Here is a 21,178-nt window from a genome sequence, read left to right on the forward strand (position 1 = left end):
AAAAAGAAAAATACAAGAAAAAATAAAAACAATCCAAAAAAATCAGTCTTCCTTGACATGTTTTCTTCTTCTAGTTTTCATTCTTGCTTTGTCTAAGCACTTGTTCAGATCTTTCAAATATCCTTTATAAACTCTTTAAGCAGGCTGTATAGTAAACTATACCAACAACAACAAAAAATAACCCAAAAGAATAAAATTAAATGAGCATTTATATAGCGCAAAATCCACTGAACATGCTCAAAGCACTTTACAAGGGGTCCCTAGAACATTAAACATATAGGATGAGACAAGATGTCTCTTAGGTGATACTACAATAGTTTTTTTTCAACCAGAGACAAAGCTGTTAACGGCCAGGTACTCATTTTAGACATGAGTGCAATGAAAGAATGTGAGTAAAGAGTCTTTTCCAAAGTCTCAACTATGTGCCACTCAGAGCAGGACTCAAACCCCGGACCTTCTGATCCGAAGGCAAGTGTCAAACCACAAAACCACATGCAAAAATTAATTCAGGCTATCTGCGACAATTTCATCTCGTGATATAACACTTGCCTTCTAATCGGAAGGTCCTGAGTTCAAATCCTGAGCAGCGCATAATTGAGTCCTTGGAATAAAAAATTGAGCTTTTATATAGCGCAATATCCACTAAACGTGCTCAAAGGGGCCCCTGGTCAACAGCAACATTTAACATGTAGGACGAGACATGACGCCTGTTAGGCGATATTACAATTTTTCGGACAAAGACAACGCTGTTAACGACCAGGTACTCATTTTACACCTGAGTACGGTGAGCAAATGTGAGTAAAGATTCTTTTCCAAGGACTCAACTATGCGTCGAGCGAGGCTCGAACCCAGGACCTTCCGATCCGAAAGCGAGTGTCATACCACTAGACCACATAGCCGAATAGGCTCTTTACTCACATTCTCTCACTGTACTCAGGTGTAAAATGAGTAACTGGCCATTAACAGCGTTGTCTCTATCCAAAAAATTTGAAATATCGCCTAACAGGAGGGACGTCATCTATATTCCTACATGTTAAGTGTTGCTGTTGGTTAGGGACCACTTGTAAAGCGCTTTGAGCACATTAAGTGGATATTGCGCTATCATCATCCATAGTGGTTTGTACTCTTGAGTACAATGTCGGTCAGCGGTCTCCCCGTATCACGATCCTCTGCAGTGTGCAGGAAGTCTGCGTTACTTTTGAAATCACTTTCAGAAATTCTCAGATTATTTAAATATGTCATTCTCTGTCTTCCTCTAGCTTTCTTTCCTTCGATCATCCCAGATGTTACCAACGTTTCTATTCCGTCTCTTCTCCACACATGTACCAGAAACCGTAACTGCCTCTTTCTGATGGTATCTATTAATATTATTTCTCTTTCCTCAACCATCAATATGGTATATTGCATATAAAACCTCAAGTTTTAAATGGGAAGAAGGAAAGAGAGGAGATAAAGACAAATTAGTTAGATGAGACCAATGAAATTTACTTCCAAAAACCTTTCCTTTCCATAATCATAAATCCAAGACAGCCCAGCCCCCGAGAACACGGGAGGTTGAAAGGTTATTTTATAATCAGTGCTGCTGATGGTGACAAAAAGTCAAAAAATGAAGAAAATTTTAAACCATTGCCTTTCAGTTCTATTTTTATTGCACTAACCCCCACTTTTAGAACAATTGAGATGATAAATTATCACTGATACTCGAGCTAACCTCTGAAGAGTGGAAAACTGCACCTATTTGTTCCACCACACATCATGCCTCTCACTGCCAGTACATTTGATTGGGGGAAATGTTATTTTTTTAAAGGAGGAAATTCCTTTGACACAAAAAATTGCGGATTTCCACAGATCTGAGGAAACCCATCAACACAGAATGATGTTGGAATATTCTGAATGCATTAAAAGTTGAAAGATAAACAAACACGAAATCTAGGTGTCTAGGTGGACAAACATGTCAGATAAACCAAGAATCCACGCTGTTACTGTACTTGTGTGTGAATTGAGTGCTTTACCATAAGACCTAAAATGACATCCAGAAAAGAGAAGCTCTGTGTCAGCACCCATTATATGATTACAGTGAATGACATAATCAGTCGGATGGTGAAAAAGTTTGAACTGAGATATTGCCAAGTTTAATTAGAAGGTTAACTTTTTTTAAATCAAAAATGAGTTCTTGTCATAAATGATTAAATCAACCCTTTTTGTAAACTTCGGGAAATATCAAAGCTTAATTTCATTTCTAAATATTTTTACAGCTATTCAAGTTGAAAAAGTATGAAATTTTTAAAAAGTTGCTGGATACCTTTCCCATACATCTGACCATAACTTCATGAAAAATCACCCGATTTACTTTAAACAAAAATTAAAATACTCCGGTGAGCATATTCTTTCAGAAATTGCAAAAAAAATGCAAATCCAAAATTTTTACCTTCCTACTGATTATGTCATCATGCACTGACACAAATATACACTACAATCCTTCTACTGACACATTCAAACACATGTACACACAATGACACATACCCAACCCATGCAACAAGAGGTAGTCTATGTCTGTTCCCATCACATAAGCACCATAATGTGCACTCGAAACCAGCAGGCTGCCTAAAGAAGAAGTGAAGAAAAAAACTTAAGATACGTTTATTTTTAAAAAATCCTATTCTGATGCATCTTTTTTTAAAACACAAGTGAAAAGTATGCTCTGTATTACAATATATAAATATATAGCTCCTGCAATAGATATGTTTAGTCTGATAGGTTGTTCCAATGAAGGTCTCAAGCATAATTGGTTAATTGGAATGCTGCTTATATGGAATGATTTCTGCATAACGGTGCCGTTCCGATTAAGTGGCTTACTCTTTACCCTTAGAGTCACTGACCCAACTTACCTGACCCTACAAAGGGATCAATAACCAGGTCATTCTTCTGGACCTGTCCCAGATTGCACATGACCATAGCCAGACAGGCATCCATGCTGGTGTTGGCGATGAAGTGTCGCTTCTGAAGGTGATACTCTTTAATCTTGTCTCTTTGACCATCTGCAACCTGTCAAAAGAACCAAATAAAAAACTGCCTTCAAAGATATGTCAGAGACAATAATGACGCAGATTTCTTTAAAAAACATCTTAAAACGTTTCTTTTTAATATGTAGCACTGTAGAATTATATTGCTTTGTTTCATATTGCATGTTTGAGTGAAAGTAGCCACGTTACTGTTAAGCGCTTTGAGCTTGTTGATATACCGGGTAAGGAGCTATATAAAAACCATGTAATATTATTATTTTTGGATTTTAGGGGTTTGATTATGCTAGTGACACCATTAGGTCATCTCAGCGCCAGTAAAAAGGAAGATGAGAATGGAAAAGTTGTAGATCTGAAAACAAAAGCATCAAAAAAAAAGCAAGACAAAGAAGATAAAGATCTGAACAAGAGTATATGAAAGGTGACCAGACAAAGCAAGAAAGAAAAATTAGAGAATAAAAAATAAACCATCTCAAAAAAGCATCCTACCCAAGTGTGTATGAAAGGTGCCAGGCAAAGCAAGAAAGAAAAACCATCCCAAAAAAGCATCCTACCCAAGTGTGTATGAAAGGTGCCAGGCAAAGCAAGAAAGAAAAATACAAGAAAATAAACCATCACAAAAAATAAGTCTACCTCGAGGTAAACTGATTTTTGGGGATTTTATTTCCTTCTATTTTCCTTTCTTGCTTTGTCTGGTCACCTTTCATACACATTCAGATCTTTATCTTATACCGGTGCCCTCTCCTTAATTTCTTTAATTTGATAAGACAAAGAAGACTTGTTCAAATAGAGAACAGAAGATTCTAAGAGCAATCCACAAATGTGTCAATTTTGATATTACCTAAAAGTCCCATCCAGGCACAAGCAGAGGATCCCACTTTGAAGGATACACTCAAATGATAATAAACTACATATTTGAAACTAACAAAATATAATAACACACAACAGAGAGTTGATTTTCAAGGGGAAAAAAAAAGTACTATGCATTTGACTGTTTCCCTCCCACGGTTGGGTTTTCCAAATTAACCCATAGAGGCCCGGTGTTTACTAAAAAAAATTCCCCTGAGGCCCAGTGTAAGGGGCATAACTCTTAACAAAAAAATACCAACACAAAGTTTAAAAATTATTAAACGAGAACCAAATGACATAAAATTATAATTTTAATTCCTTTTTATAGCCAGATAAATTTGCTTTCGAATGATATATAACATGACATGTTTTGATTTCAATAAATTGGGAAAAAAGTATTTAAAAAAAAAACTCGTTCCCCGCACCCCCATTCCCGTCATTTTCGTCAATCTCGGACTCCGATTCAGTGTCCGAATCACCTTGATCGGGTGCTAACGCCTTGTCTTGTCCATCCCCACCATCGTTTACATCTTCTCTTTCTAGTTCGATATCGCTTTCATTTCCAAAATCCTCTTCATCGTCCACACCACTCTCCAAAACATCATTTCTAGCGCCACGCAACGTACGGGAATGCCATTTTTCTGAATTCGATTACTCACTTGTTATCAACGATATAAACGTGCGGTAAAAACGAAACGGAAATAGAACGATCGCATTACGTTTACGATGTTTCCGGTTTAGAATAAAACGAAGTGATTCGTTGCAATAACAAAGTAAACATGATCCGTTTTTTCTCGGGGGCCGCGGGCGATGACGGGCGATGCGGGCCTCAACAGTCGCGGGCGACTCCAGGGGAAGCGGGCCTCTATGGGTTAAATAGTTTGCGATTGAATCAATGGACTTGAATATTGGGAACCAGATAAGAGTAAAGACAAAGAAGACTGAAGAGAGCATTAGAAATACATTGACTTTGACAAAGTGTATGGAGAGAATAAAGAACTATCCAGCCGTATGACTGTATTTTTATTCTATCTTCACATGACTTTTCTCTACACACTTTGTTTCTCATCACTATTGATATAAGTGCCAACTCCATATTTTTCCTATAGAAATATATTACCAACTACTTAAAGGCTATTTACAATAGGAACTTTATACTTCTAATGTTATATAATCATAAGTCATCTGTGGTGTTTCAATCATCCTGTTTTGTTGATAAAGGGGAAACCCGAAACAGTCATTTGATCTGTTTTGTAATTAAATTGAAGCTTACATTCAACTTCACGTTATTATTTATTTCTTCGAGCTTCGAGCAGCAACATTTACACTATAATCATAAGTCTCAAACCAGAATTTTCAAAAAGGAGGAGAATTTTGAGGCAACAGTGGAATGCACATTTTATCATAAACAACTTTGAAGAATATGCTCCCATTAATGACAGTACTGGTAAAATATAGAATTATTAACATACAAATCATACAATAAAAAGGAAAAAAAATATTAAAGAACTAATAAAAATGGATAAGTCCCTTGCAACCAGACTGTTTACAATAATTGAAAATGTATAGATACTACTAAGGACCTGGACCTGAAGTGGAAAAATATTTTGGAGGACTTGAAATAGCGGAAATTTGAGACCCATGTATAATAAATTGTAAACCCACCCATCGTCCGAAAAAGAGACGAACAGGTTCTGCTAATGACCTCTGAGGGGATGTTGTATCGAACTCGTAATATTCCAGAAGGTGAAAGCTGTGGTCAGGGGAAGACAAGTTGATTTTTCCTTTGAAGAGAGAACCCGATGTCAGTCTCTGTTTAGGGGAATGAAGAAAGTATTGACAAAGAGGATAGGAAAATTTGTAGCAAAGATGGTTTGATTACATTTTAGTTATTATTGAATTTGCTTCATACTTTTTATTTTTAAATAAATAAAATAAATAAAAAGGACATCTTATTCTCATCACATTGCAGCCCTCTGGCAGACCTGCCTAATACTATTACTACTTTATAAAGTACTTTTAAAGCTCAAGTTTATGAAAAATTTGTAAAATTTCTAAATTTCGACTCAAATTTCAGAACTTCATTAACATTTCTAAGTCATTAAAATGCATTGAAAATGAAAGTTGATGCGAGACTAAATAATTTTAAAGATTTTGAAGTGTTCTTTACTCATTGTGAGAGTAAATTGTTGATCTATAAAGGTGACTATAGCGACCATTATCTTCATCTCCTAAAAATACGAATTTTAAATTTCCATGTTGGCAAGTCTGCGTCTGGAATTCTGACATGCATAAAGTAAACAAATTAACTTAGCTCTGTAATCCAGTAATTTGACAACAAAAATAACACAAATATTTGGAGGGGAAGCAAGATAAAAAAAAAAGAAAAAAAAAAAAAGAAAAAAAAAAAAAAGAAGAAAACTGAAAAGATATGATGATATTGATGAAAGTTGTTCCTGAAGTACTTTTTATATATATTGACAATCTCATATGTTACCATAGTTTTTTTTACCCCTTCATGATTATGCTATCACTCCTTTATTTTTATTTTTCTATAAAAAAAAAAAAAAAGAATTATGCAAACACACAAAAAACCAATATAATTAAAAATGAAAACAAAAAAAAAGTTCACTCAAACAAATGGATCATCCTACCTCTATCCTATTTATTTTGTCAGCACTTGAAATTTTCTTGTTGAATGTCTCAATCTTTATCCGAAAACTGCTCCCTGCATGCGTGTAAGGGTCCTGTGACAGAATGAATTGTCAGTGTCAATTCATTAATGATGGTTTGGGTATGGAGTAATGACATGTAGCAAGGGGAGTAATCATAAAGAAAAAAAAAAGAAAAAAAAACGGGGGGGGGGGGGGGGGGGGGGGGGGGGGGGGGGGGGGGAGGAGGAGGGAAGGGAGAGATGGAGATGATGGATATAGATAGACAGATAGATAAATTCAAGTAGAGCATGTTTGTTAAAAGTATGCTTGGGGGAGAGAATGTTTATAAGGATGAAAACTTTTTTTTGGCCACCAGTTTTATGGAAAAATTTTTTAAATTTTCGTAATAGTTGGTACCTCTGTGTAAGGCATCATCTTTTTTTTTGTACGGCCACTCTTATACCTATACTTATATATTCGTCATTGTCTCTATTGCCGGGTGTCATGGTCTCAAGTGAGTAAAGAGCTACTCGACTATGCATAAAGATATATGTAGAATGAGGCCCCAGAATTTACTAGTTACTATAAATGAAAAACAATTAACGATTTGTTTACAATGAAATAAAAATACTGATGGAATTTAATTAAAAGAGATAAACAGTGATCGTGGCAGTTACAAATAGAGATATGAATATTTTACGTAACTTATGATAATATGTCAGGTTCATAAGTTTACATTTCCAGGCAGTTGATGGGCTTGGATGATCTATTCCTCTGATAACAGGATCGGACTCGTAAAATTCCACTTCCAGGCAATTGGTAAGAAGTTATTGTGTAGTCCTTTGACAGCGGGCTTGGGTTTGATCCTTGAAGATTATACAATCAAAGTTAAAAGCTCCGGCGTCTTAATGGTGTAGATATAATATCTACAAAGTCCCAAAAGATAAAAATCTTCCAGTATATATATAGGAATAGAGCGACTGGCCGTCCGGCATAGATTGTGGAGAGAAAGTGAGTGTCAAATGTTAGACCTATCAGCTTTTATAATAAGTGGCTACGTGACAATGTAGAACGAAAAGTATTCACTAATTAGAAATTAATTCGAGGGAAGGCTATAAAAGGAAAGACGATCTAATATAAGAAGGTAAAGTTTATCTAAGCCTACCGAAATATAACTGGAGTGAGATGAATTCAGTTCTTAATAAAATAAAATTTAATAAGATAATTGTGAACAACCTTTACTGTGACACCCCCCACCCACGTTTAAAATATACTCTTTAACCATTATGGGAAAGATAGATTTTACAAACGGAAGTAAATTTACTATCATGATACTCTAGCATTAATCCATTGTTATGATTTGTGCTACAATTAAATTATTTATTAACTAGACATGGAAATGTTTATATTAACGTAGGTATATGAATGGGTGACAATAACAATGAAAGATTGTGATTACAAATCATTGTGATGAACGACATGATGGCAATGTGATTACAAATCATTGTGATAAACAATAGTGATGGCAATGAAGCATGATTTAAGTCGATGATATGAAGGTAATTTACTGAATGAAATGAATGAAAATGTAAATGAAATATTGACATTTCAATTATTAATCATAAATGAGTGAAAATTCATAACAATAATAGATAAAGAGAAGATTTCCCAAATCATGAATGGGTACGGTATATATATCCAAACAATACTCAATGTTACATTAAGTTGGGTCATCATGTTTACAAATAAAATTATCGAATTTGTGCGTTCTGATTTGGCATAATTTGCTAGGTAACTAACAGTATGCATGGGAGGTTAAGTTATACCCTTCTCACGTGTTTACACTAATCGAGAAAGTAGGTCGGCGTGAATATTTTCACAGCCTGGTATGTGGGAGATACTGAAAGAGTAATTTTGCAAAAATAGACTCCACCTTAGTACTCTACTATTATTCATTTTGTTATTTCTTATGTACGTGAGTGGTTTATGGTCCGTTTCGACCACAAACTCTTTTAGCAGTAGATATCTGCTGAATGTCTTTAAAGCAAAGACGATGGCCAGTCCTTCACGCTCTATTACAGAGTATCGTGATTCTCTGTCCAATAATTTTCTGCTTGCATATAAGCAAGGCATTAGAGTTCCCTCATGTTCCTGTAATAGTACACCTGCGATGCCCTTATCAGACGCGTCAGTTCTTACAACAAATTCTTTTGATATGTCGGGTAATTTAAGAATTGGTTCTGAACACAGTAATGCCTTTAATTGGTTGAAGCTATTCTGACACGCTTCTGTCCAAACAATTTTGTTCGGTGACCCATTCTTTGTTAGCGGTGTCGCGATGTGCGCGAAGTTGTAAATGTATTTCCTGTAAAAATTTAGGAGCCCAAGTACTTTGCGTACTTCTTTTTTTGTCTTAGGTGGTTGCAATTGTGCGATTTTTGTTTGTTTTTCTGTCTCGGGTGTCTGTGTCCCATGACCAACGGTATGACCGAGAAAATCGATTTTGTAAAATGCAATGCTTGTTTTTGACGGTTTTGTTGTTAAAGAATTACGTTTTAATGCTTCAAGCACTAATTCTAAGGTTGTCATGTGATCAGTCCATGAGTTTGAGAAAATACATGCGTCGTCAAAGTATGAGAGTGTAGACGGGATGTCTTTTAATAACATACGCATCATTCTTTGGAATGTCGATGCGGCTGTCGATAATCCAAATGGCATATAGTTAAATTCTAACAATCCTAATGGTGATTGAAATGCTGTGTATTTCTTACATGATTCTTTCAGTGGAATCTGCCAGTAACCTCTAGAAAGATCACATTTTGTCATGTATTTTGCTTGAGATAAGGCAGCAAATAAATTCTCTTGATTTGGTATTGGTTCTGCATCAAACACTGTTGCTTCATTTAATTTGCGAAAGTCGATACATAGCCTTATCGATCCGTCTTTCTTTTTCACTACTACTATTGGTGATGAGTATGGGCTTGAAGAATATCTAACTATTCCTGTATCTAGCATATCCTTAACTTCCTTTTCAACTTGTTCTCGTGCGTGAAATGGAATAGGATAGTTTTTCACGTTGATAGGGGTAGATGTGGTTAACTTTATGTCGTGTTCCACTAATGTTGTATGTCCGGGTGCGTCTGTAAAGACTGACTGGTACTTTTCTAATAATGACCTGATTTCTCGTTTCTGACATTCGTTTAGTTGAGGATTGATTGTGACGTCATTAATTGTACTATTTTTTGAGTTACCGTGTTGTGGGGTGTGTTGTAGTTCGACATCATCGCTGTGAGTTTCGATGATTAATCCTACATTTGCAGCTTCCACATGGTTAAATATTGGTTGTGATAATCCGTCTCTATCGAAATATTTTTTTAGCATGTTTGCATGGAATGTCTTTGTTGTGTTGTTAATTTGAATCTCGTAATTAACACCAGATCGTACTGCTAATACCTTGAATGGTCCTTTCCATGTAGCTAAAAGTTTACTCGAGTCATCGGGTAAGAGTATTAGTACTTTGTCACCAATCTCAAATTTTCTTGACTTGCTTTTTCGATCGGAGTATTCCTTGTATTTCTCTGCTTTTTTAGTGACGGATTCCTGTGCTAGCTTACACGTGTCCTCTATTCTGTCTTTCAGGTTTCTTACATATTCGTAAGCAAACATAATTTCGTTATTGTCCTCCTCATTCCCTTTACAAATGTCGGCTACTATATTGATCGGGCCGCGAGGTGATCGTCCATACATCAACTCAAATGGGGAGTAGCCTGTAGATTCTTGGGGTATTTCTCTATATGCAAATAGGATTGCTGGTAAGTATCTGTCCCAATCATCTGGTTTTTCTGCTGACACTTTTCTTAACATATTCTTTAGAGTGCCATTAAATCTTTCACAAAGACCATTTGCTTGGGGGTGGTAGGGAGTTGTGAATGAGTGTTGGATTCCCATGAGTTTCATGGTTTCATGCATCATATGTGATGTAGATTGGGGTCCATTGTCCGACAGTATCTCATTTGGTATGCCTATTCTAGTAAAAATTGTCATCAATGCTTCAGCTATGTGATCCGATGTAGTTGATTTCAATGCTATCGCTTCTGGCCACCTGGTTGCGTAATCGACTAGTGTTAGTATGTGTGTATGGTTTCTATCTGATTTTGTTAAAGGGCCTATAATGTCAATTGCAACTTTTTGAAAAACTTTTTCAATAACTGGGGTTGTCTCTAATGGCAATCTCGGTATTCTGCCTTTTGCGACTCTTCTTTGGCATGTGTCACACGATTTCACATATTCTCGGACGTCTTTAGTAATTCCAGGCCATGTGAAATTCTCGGATATTCTCTTCAATGTGGAAGAGCTCCCAAGATGTCCAGAAGTTATTGAATCGTGCGCTATTCCAAGGATTTTGTTTCTGTAAATACTCGGCGTGACCAGTTGTTTAGCTATTTTATTTCTTTTCCTATGTAACCTGAACAGAATATCTTTTTCAATGATGTATTCAACTTTTGATTTCGTCCCTTTGTTTGCGATATTGAAATATGATGTTAAAGTCGGGTCCTTTTTCTGTTCTTCGATGAACGTGTTCCTGTCAAATTGTTGTGGTTCTAGAGAAATAGTCATTGGCTTCTCTGTTGTCTTAGTCATCTTTCTTGTTTCTGCTAGACAAGCTGTTTCTTGGGTTAATGACCATTCTTTTGCATCTGTTGGGTTGTCTTTAAGACCTTTTATATTGCCAACAATAACATCAGCGACGGGGTTGGGAAGTATACAGCATTCCACTATTCCTGTATAGTATGGGGTTTCTATGTACACATTAGCTGTTTCAAAGGTTTCGACTGTGCCACTGAATGTGATGCATTTTACCGTTTTTCCAGTTTTGTCTTCGTCATTGATCAAAGATGCTTTTATTCCTACTGTACTGCATCCTGTGTCTCTCAATATTTTGCAATCAGTTCCATTAGCTTTGCCTTCACAAAAAAATAGCGATCCTGATTTGTGAGTTTGTGTTAAAAGTGACATACCTTTCACGCAATACACATTTATATTTTCTCCTGACATTACTCGTGTCTGATTGTTTACACTTGTTTGGAGTGATGCATTTGCAGTTTCTTTGGATATCCCACGATTTTGTAACATTTGTCTGCTGTGTGGCCTTTCATTCCACAATATTGACATTTAATTATAGGTTTGTTGGTTTTCTTATACTCAGTATTATTGTCAGTGCTATTTCTTGTTTTGTTTTGATAGGGTCGGCTATGGTCTCTATTGAACTGTTTGTTCCATGGTTTGTTACTATGGTCATCCTGTTTCACTTGCGTGTTCCGAGTGATTGATCGGCTCGTTCTATTTGAGTACTGAACTTTAGGTGTACATGGACTCTGAGCAGCGGCAGCGTAGTATGGTTCCTTCAATGTTCTGCTAAGGGGTGTCAATGGATGTGCGCTGTTAAAGTTTTCTGCGTAGATTTTTAATTTGTCCAAGTTTTCTGGCTTTCTCTCTTTAAAGAATGCGACTAAATCTGGGTTGCAAGCTTGATAGATTCGATTCTTCAGCGTGAGATAGTAAAGGCCTGCAAAGTCGTCTTGTTTTACGTTTGCCAACTCAAGCCACCGATTTAGAAATTGAGTAATTCGGTTCACGAATGTATTAAAGTCTTCTCCACTTTCCGGTTTTGCAGTGTGAAACCTCTCCTGGTAACCATCTTCCGTTAATCTAAATCTTTTTAGTAGAGCGTCTTTAATTTTTCCATAGTCATCTGCATCTTCAGTTGTTAAGGTATAGAAAACTTTTAGCGGTTCTCCAGATAAGCAGTTAATCAAGGCTGTGGCCCATTTGCTTTCTGGCCAACGATAACCTTTAGCCTGAACTTCGAATCGGTGTAAGAAGGATTCTAGGCAGTCTGAGCGTTCATCGTATGTTGGCATGCGTGGAAGTTTCACGAAAAATTCATCACTATTATTATGTTTTCTTTCATGACCGGTTTTTGTTTTTTCAATTTCCAGCATCATTTGGGTCCTTTTGGTTTCTTCTTCTGCTAAAGCTATTTGTCTTTTTAGTTCCCTTTCTTGGACTCTTTCTTCTCGTTCTTCTCTACGTATTCTTTCTTCATGTTCTTTTTCTTCTCTACGAATTCTTTCTTCATTTTCTTCTCTACGAATTCTTTCTTCATTTTCTTCTCTACGAATTCTTTCTTCATGTTCTTTTTCTTCTTTTACTTTCTCTTCGCACCATGAAAATATTCTTTCCTGGGGTATTTCTAAGTCCTTTGCGAGACTTAAGTATCTTTTATATGCTTCCATGTTGCAATAAATTAGTTACGATATTTTATATATATTATATTGACAGGATACTGTTACTGACTGTTTTATTTATTTACACTTACTGGAATGAACTGTTCTATTTTTAGAAATCTCTCTCTCTTATTTCAACTTATTGTGTATGTTGAATTTGATGCCTTTTATCGTTATATCTTATAAAGCAATGTGTCAATACAATGCGGAGTTATGACTTGAGTCAATAACAATGTGTCAATCGCGTGTACTCTAAACTATGTTACTACGAAAAATGTATCACCAATGTGTGTGACTCGTCGTTAGTTTGTGTACAATTATTCGCAATGACGCTAATATACTAGAGTGCGATAACAATAATAGGATGCCAAAATAATCCCAAGTTATCTATCACTAAATATAACACGACGGCTAGTAGACTCCTTTTATTATTATTTAGTTTTTAAAGACTCACTTTTCAGAACATAATATATAAGTGGTTTTCGGTAACAGTAATATGCCAAAAATGCATTTAAAACAAATCACTATGCAAAACAAATCACGATGTCTATAGTTACTATGTGATGCCCAACTCATGTAAAAGAGAATAATGAAGGATATATTTACCAACTCAGTTCGTGGCTGGGACCTCTCTCTTGTTCAATGGTTGTTCAACAATTGTAATTAGGCATTGAAGAGTGTTTAACAGTGATGTCTGAAATACAAAACAATAAAATATCGTAAGATTTACAATAGTTACAAAATGTGTTCACAACACTGAGTGATTGGATGATAGGTGAATGAATCGTTATGGAATGTAAACATATTGAAAACAATTCATGAATGAGGCAAACAACAAAATGAAATGAGTGATGTAATAACAAAGTGGACAAGGAATGAATGAATGAATGAAAAAACTGAGTGAATAGATGAATGAATGAATGGATAATGTATGAATGAAAGAATGAAGGGAGGAATAAATGTATGAATGATTGGATAAATGAGTGAATAAACGAATGAATGGATGAATGAATGAATGAATAAATAAATGAATGAACAATGAATGAATGAATAATTTATAAATGAATAAATGAATGAAGGAATGAATCAATAAAATGCTATTCAATTTGAATGAAAGAATGAATGGATAAATTGCTATTCCATTTAAATGAAGAAATGAAAAAGAGAAAAAAAATTAATCCTGTAAATAGGGAGTTCAATTAAAATATGATCAAGTGGGGCAATTAAGAGTTTTACAATTTAAACTTTAAAGTTAGATGAAATAGATATATGTAACTAAATAAATTCAATTCTTTATATGTGTCCCCTCCAAAATGTCATGGTCTCAAGTGAGTAAAGAGCTACTCGACTATGCATAAAGATATATGTAGAATGAGGCCCCAGAATTTACTAGTTACTATAAATGAAAAACAATTAACGATTTGTTTACAATGAAATAAAAATAATGATGGAATTTAATTAAAAGAGATAAACAGTGATCGTGGCAGTTACAAATAGAGATATGAATTATTTACGTAACTTATGATAATATGTCAGGTTCATAAGTTTACATTTCCAGGCAGTTGATGGGCTTGGATGATCTATTCCTCTGATAACAGGATCGGACTCGTAAAATTCCACTTCCAGGCAATTGGTAAGAAGTTATTGTGTAGTCCTTTGACAGCGGGCTTGGGTTTGATCCTTGAAGATTATACAATCAAAGTTAAAAGCTCCGGCGTCTTAATGGTGTAGATATAATATCTACAAAGTCCCAAAAGATAAAAATCTTCCAGTATATATATAGGAATAGAGCGACTGGCCGTCCGGCATAGATTGTGGAGAGAAAGTGAGTGTCAAATGTTAGACCTATCAGCTTTTATAATAAGTGGCTACGTGACAGAATGTAGAACGAAAAGTATTCACTAATTAGAAATTAATTCGAGGGAAGGCTATAAAAGGAAAGACGATCTAATATAAGAAGGTAAAGTTTATCTAAGCCTACCGAAATATAACTGGAGTGAGATGAATTCAGTTCTTAATAAAATAAAATTTAATAAGATAATTGTGAACAACCTTTACTGTGACACCGGGTACTCATTCACACCTGAGACCAAAGGGATAATGTATGTAAAGTGTCTGACCCCAAGTACACAATGCAGTTACCAGAGTTCTGTCACCATCTGGTCTCTGACCATGCCCAACATTGCTTGATTTTGTAACAGGATGAGACACCATGGGTGCCAGCAGGAAGAAGTGCTGAAACCCGAAATTAAAATCTCGACACTTTGCCAAACCTGAAAACGTTCCTACTGAAAATGCAGCCTAAACTTTACTCTTATTTCATCACCGTTTTTATACCATTATTAAATGATTACACAGCAAACATATAGACACAATGAGGAAATTAATTTGATTTTAAAACCAACTTATAATACATAGTGAAATACTCACAGTGCAGTTGTCTCTCTCTCTAGGGGAGCCAAAGAACAGACGGAGACAGAGAGTCCCAGATGTACACTGAAACAGGAGGTATTTGACTTCGAGATATCGTGAAACCGGAATTCCGGCATGAACCGGAAAACTGGCACCCATGTGAGACACTGTTCCAATGTCACACTAATAAATATCATTTCTTTTACTTACCACAAAGCTCGGAGGAAGGCGATTAATTTTGGAGTGAAGCTCCTCAATAGTAGAGCCATCAGCCCATAACTCGTACATACTCCTAAATTAAAGAGATAGAAAATGAACAACTGAAATCTTAAAGCTATACACTGACAGCAATACACAACGTGTGTTGTCATCATCCCCTAACAGGCTGAACGAGTTTTGTTGTTCTGTTCCCTCTGTTTAAATGTGTAAATCTATGAGATATTTACAAGGATTTTAAACACAAAATTTTTTTCCTTTTTAATTGAGCTTTTATATAGAATATCCACGAAATGTGCTCATAGCACTTTACAATGGGTCCCTAGTCAACAGCAACAGCCAACATGTAGGACGAGACATGATGCCTGTTAGGTAAATTTACATTTTTTTCCGGACAGAGGCAATGCTGTTAATAGCCAGGTACTCATTTTACACCTAAGTACAGTGAGAGAATGTGAGTAAAGAGCCTTTTCCAAGGACTCAACTATGCGTTGCTCGGGACTCGAACCCAGGATCCTCTGATCTGAATGCGAGTGTCATACCACTTGACCACATTACCAATGCTGACAGTGACAAAAATGAAAAATTAATGATTGCCTTTCAGCCTCATTTTTACTGCACTAACCCCCACTATCATGGATACTCTAGCTAATTTCTGATAAGTGGGAAATTGCACCTATTTGTTCCACCACACATCAAGTCTCTCACTGCCATTACATTTGATTAAAGGAAATGTAATTTTCTAAAAGGAGGAAAACCCTCCTCTGACTCCAAAATGGCGGATTTCTGTGGATACGAGAAAAACCATCAGCACTGATTTTTATACCTCGCTGAAGAAGGAATTTGAGCCGAAAACATTCCATGCTTGGCATTTTGTTCTTTTTCAAATCTGTTGTATTCAATTTTGCTCATTATATTTTACTGACCACAGATTCTAACAGCTTAGTATAACAAATTCAGGTAATTCAAAACATAGAAAGGACTTGCTTTGACAGATTAATACTAACTTCTGTTGATGAAAGATTTTGGATAAAAGTATATCTGTAGCTGAAGTCTTGTTATGGGGATCCCAATAACTCCACATGCAAAGGGACAGAGATCGATCCCGGGTGCAATCGAGACTTTTTGGCAGAGAGTACTTTGCAATAGACTAACGTCCTATCCAAAGGATAGCAAGCAATTGCTATTGTCCGTTTCACGCCATTGAAAACGGGATAAACTCCGGCTCCATGGGCCCAATAGATCTGAAGGACTAAAGAAGAAAGAAAGAAGTCTTGTTATGGTCGATTTGTGTGAAGATAGATCCTTCTTGTAATTCCATGATATCAGTCATACAGTTCACAGTTCTTACTTGCCAAGTAATGTGCGTCCCATTATGTCTTTAGCGTCTTGCTCATTGCACAGTTCCAATGACAAAAATGGGTTCTGGAGGAAACAGACAAAGTTCATTTAAATGTCAACAAATTACTTTGTACACGAAATAAAAAAAATTCAATAAAAATAAGTTGGTTAGTAATAGAGATTTTTTTTCACAATTTAAATAAAATATCTTTAATTTTTCAAAAATGATACTTGTTGACTTATCACAATGATTCATGCTTCAAAGTAAAAAAGCAAAGAAACGATTTTGTTGATTTCACCTAAAACAAATCTTTCTTATTAAATCAACAGCCTTTCTGTTATATTCGATACTAATAGTATAAGTATCTTTATTAATATTATTGTTATTATTATCATCATCATTATTATTATTCAGGATCTACTGAAGCTCCACAACCCCCACACTTCAACTGGAATGGTTCAAATAAGAAAATCTTCAGTGAGCACACTAACCAAAATTCTGAAGCACATCAACCAACATTTCAACTGACATACAAAAAAATGAGAATGAAATTAAAGTTAATTAAGTCTGGTTTAGGTACAGTCTGCGTTTGCTTCTTTTGTGGGATTTTTATAACACTGTGTAGGATTGCTGGATCCGACATGTTTTTGCGGGATAATTCCACAAAATGCAGGATGGTAGGCATCTCTGACACTATGGTCTATTGACAGCATGAACACTCCTGTATAACTAAGGCAGATAACTTTTCCGTGACAAATGGTAATATAGTAATATGCAGAATTTTACAGTAATGGGTGAAATTGCAATTGGTCTCACTATGTTATTGTTACCTGGGTAAACAATGTCATGTTTTCTGTTTGTTTTTTTTAACAGCGCTTTGAGGTTTCAACAAAAGGCACTAACTATAGAAATATGAGTATTATTATTATTATTATCAATTGCGGAATTCCCTCTGAAAAAAGAGGAATATATATGACTTGTTGATAAATGGAATAATTATGGCAAAGTTTATCAAATTTCTGGTACATATAAGTATGTCAAACCAAGATTAAAGAAAATGTAAATACAACACCAGACATATAAAAATTAAAAATAAGGTTTGTTACTTACCCCTTTGTCCCCACCAGGTTCATGCACTTTGGCCTTACATCCCAGCAATGAAATGATTGATTTAATTTCCTGAGGGTAAAATATAATATTTAGTGAGCAGCTGCAGTGGGAGTCAAATTGTGACTAAACTTGCCCATAGGAAAGTCATGACTGGAAATTGCAGTTCATGTTTGTGGGGTTCAATTAAAGATGTATAATTTCGTTATAAAGGTGCCAAGTAACGAAAAACCCATTAAAAAATTTCAGGAGTTATATCAAGTTAAAATTTGGCAATTTTCAAATGCATTTATTTTTTATTTACAGAGTGTATTTTTAAAATAAAAACGCTTGTTTTTAGAATAACATCTAAACTTTATTCATGCCAAATTTCAGGGCTCTATATCTATGCGCAGACACTTTTTAACTCTGAGCCGAAATCATGTGTGCCAGCAGGAAGAAGTGCTGAAACCTGAAACTAAAATCTCGACACTTTGCCAAACCTGAAAATGCGGCCTAAACTTTACTCTTATTTCATCAACATAAGAACGATTGAAAAGAGCGCACCGAAGGCTAGATCTAGATCTATCAATGAATGAGAAAAAACATAGACTGACTGGTACAGAGAGGAAGTAGTAAGTAGGCCTAGACATGTGCATAGGCCTACGTTTTGAAAGGTCGAGGCTGTAAACACAGGGTTGGACAAGCCGAGACCTTGACCAAAGAGAGTTCCGGTTTCACGAATCTACCTCCATACAGGAGGTGGCTGAATCACGTTCTCGAATTTTTACCGATGCTATTAGGTTATTTTACTCAAAACACTGAAACCGGAGGTATTTATCGCGAAACCGGAATTCCGACATGAAACGGAAAACTGGAACCCATGGCCGAAATGCAATGTTTTCATTATCTTCTCATCATGGCTTCCCGATGATATCGATATTTTAACTAAGTTATTTATTATTTTTAATTTAGTCCATAATATTTTCGTACTTTTATTTACTATGAATACATACTTTCCAACTTTTTCATGGGCATTTTACAGTTTTTATTTATAAATTTTGTATATTACTTTTCTTTGTAAAATCAGATAATAATAATATCGATATTTTAAAAATACGTACCAATTGCTTTAATTATAATTTATTTTGCAATCAAGTTTCTTTCCCATATGTTTAGATATATTTTTTATCATTTGTATTCACAATCTAAACGTCTTAATAATTATGGTAAGAAGTTGTATTAGTTATAAATCCTGACAACCCCACACATTGAGAGAGAACTGTGGGGGGGATAAAATTATATTAATTGTCAGTTCAAATGATGTAATATTAATGACAATAAACCCAAAGTGGTTTAGCAGAATTAAAAAAAAACAGAACTTTCTTTCTAATTAAAATAGACAAGCTGCCTTTGTGTGAATCCATTTCAATTTATTTGAACTTTTTCATTCTGCCATTTTATTTATGCAATTACCTTGCCAGATGTAAAAATAAACTTATTATGTCAATACGCAACATGTTATATCTTTTCATTTAAATTCTGCCTCAAACCCTTCTTTATTCTATGTATTAAATCAAAGAGGGGAATTGTTTAAATTATTTGCATTGTTTCGGTGAGTTATGTTTCTTATATCTGGTCAATTGTTTAAATATGTAACATTTGCGTCATATTGTGTAATAATGTATTACTTTGAAATTTGTATCTTCCACTTTATTAATGTAAATGCATTGTCCTCGATAAGATGAACGCTTCGGTATATAATTTGTTATAATAATAACCCCATATTGACTGTTATAATACAGTGGAACCTCCCGATTACAACACCTCCAAATAGTTACAACCTCCTGATAACGACATTGACCCCTGGTCCTGATTTTTTTTTCTATTTAAGATCAGTAAAAAAAACCCTCCAAATAACGACGCACTTTTGATAAAACTTCAGAATAACGACATCATTTTGGCGATTTTCGGCAGTTTTCGTAGATATCTGATTCTGATACTAAAAATACTGAGTATGAGTACTCAAAGTTTATAAAGCTTTTGCCATGCAACATGACAGCGATGCGAAATTATTTGACATGCTCATCCCAATGGAGCACAAAGAGCACAAAAATAAAAGCAAAAAAATATAAAAAAACCCAAACATTTTTAATGCGGCCATGTATTCCGTTGTATTCAAACAGCTGTTCACATGCCGGTCCCCAGCCCGGATGTGGTGTGGTTAATAAAAACTGGTCCTGCTGGCCTTACCATGCCATCTTTGTCCGACATCTTGGAAACCTTTAAATAACGACACCTCCGGATAATGACATAAAAACTCGGCCCATGACATGTCGTTATCGGGAGGTTCCACTGTAATTTTTTATTAACGGCACGTGATTTCGGTCACAACTTTCCAATGGTCATTTTGGGATAAAAATCAGTCTAAATTTTAGACTGTGAAATGCAAATAACTACATTTCTAATCAAGATAGGAACAAAATTCAAACTGTTTTGTAATCAGTGTTGCCAGCTCTTTCATATGACATTGGTTTCAAGTGTGTGTGTTACATTTAGAATTTTTGTTAAACACTATTGTGAAACACGAAACCTACATATTCATGTTCGAATTCCACTCTGAGCAATTAATGCATAGTTGAGTCCTTGGGAAAGGTTCTTTACTTACTCACATTCTCCGTACTCAGTTGTAAAATGAGTACCTGGCCATTAACTACAGTACAGCGTTGTCTTGTGTCCCAAATTTGTAATATTAGCTAACAAATCAAACAGGCGTCAAGTCACGTCCTACTTGTTAAGCGTTGATGTTGGCTGGAGACCCTTTGCAATGTCTTTTTATAGAAAACAAATGCATATTCAAATCGAAACTGCTTTTGACGGCCGGTAGGCGTTAAGTTTTATATCAATCACCAATCTAAATGTATGGTGGACAACTTAGGTAAGTAAAGTAGGAGAGTTCTACCGGCCCACCTCTCTACTACGAATATCGAGATGAAAACTGTTACATGATTATATTTAAAAAAATAAATTCCATTTACAGCGAGACGAAAATCCAGGTGGTGGTTTGCAAACTGTAACAAATACTGTGAAAATCCATGGTTGGACATGCGGGCTGCCATTTTGAAACAATGGCAACCAAAAAATCTTAATTTGATTTTAAAGGTATGAATCGGAACGAAACCTTCGCATTTTAAAGCATATTAGCCCATCATTTATCTTAGAAAATAAAAACACTTAAAAAATTTAATACCATGTAGATGTATTTATTTTTTATCATAAAAAACTGTTTCAGCTCTATGAATGCATTGAGGG

General features: G+C 35.3%; 1 protein-coding gene across 1 annotated transcript in view; it reads right to left on the reverse strand.

The window, feature by feature from the left end:
• The window catches only part of LOC144957116 (tRNA (guanine(10)-N(2))-methyltransferase TRMT11-like), a 32,241-nt gene extending 11,244 nt beyond the window's left edge, over positions 1 to 20,997 (reverse strand). Inside the window, exons 1-8 of the mRNA XM_078888110.1 lie at positions 20,905 to 20,997; positions 17,891 to 17,959; positions 16,790 to 16,863; positions 15,433 to 15,514; positions 6,524 to 6,616; positions 5,535 to 5,681; positions 2,889 to 3,045; positions 2,524 to 2,604 (exon numbers count right to left, since the gene is read on the reverse strand). Of these exons, the coding sequence (XP_078744236.1) occupies positions 2,524 to 2,604; positions 2,889 to 3,045; positions 5,535 to 5,681; positions 6,524 to 6,616; positions 15,433 to 15,514; positions 16,790 to 16,863; positions 17,891 to 17,959; positions 20,905 to 20,985 (784 nt within the window). The 5' untranslated portion in view covers positions 20,986 to 20,997. The remainder of the gene's footprint in view (positions 1 to 2,523; positions 2,605 to 2,888; positions 3,046 to 5,534; positions 5,682 to 6,523; positions 6,617 to 15,432; positions 15,515 to 16,789; positions 16,864 to 17,890; positions 17,960 to 20,904) is intronic.
• Positions 20,998 to 21,178: the final 181 nt, after the last annotated feature.

This window comes from Berghia stephanieae, chromosome 11 (genome assembly GCF_034508935.2).
Source record: "Berghia stephanieae isolate SIO BIC M18660-M18661 chromosome 11, UCSD_Bste_1.3, whole genome shotgun sequence".
NCBI lineage: Eukaryota > Metazoa > Mollusca > Gastropoda > Nudibranchia > Aeolidiidae > Berghia > Berghia stephanieae.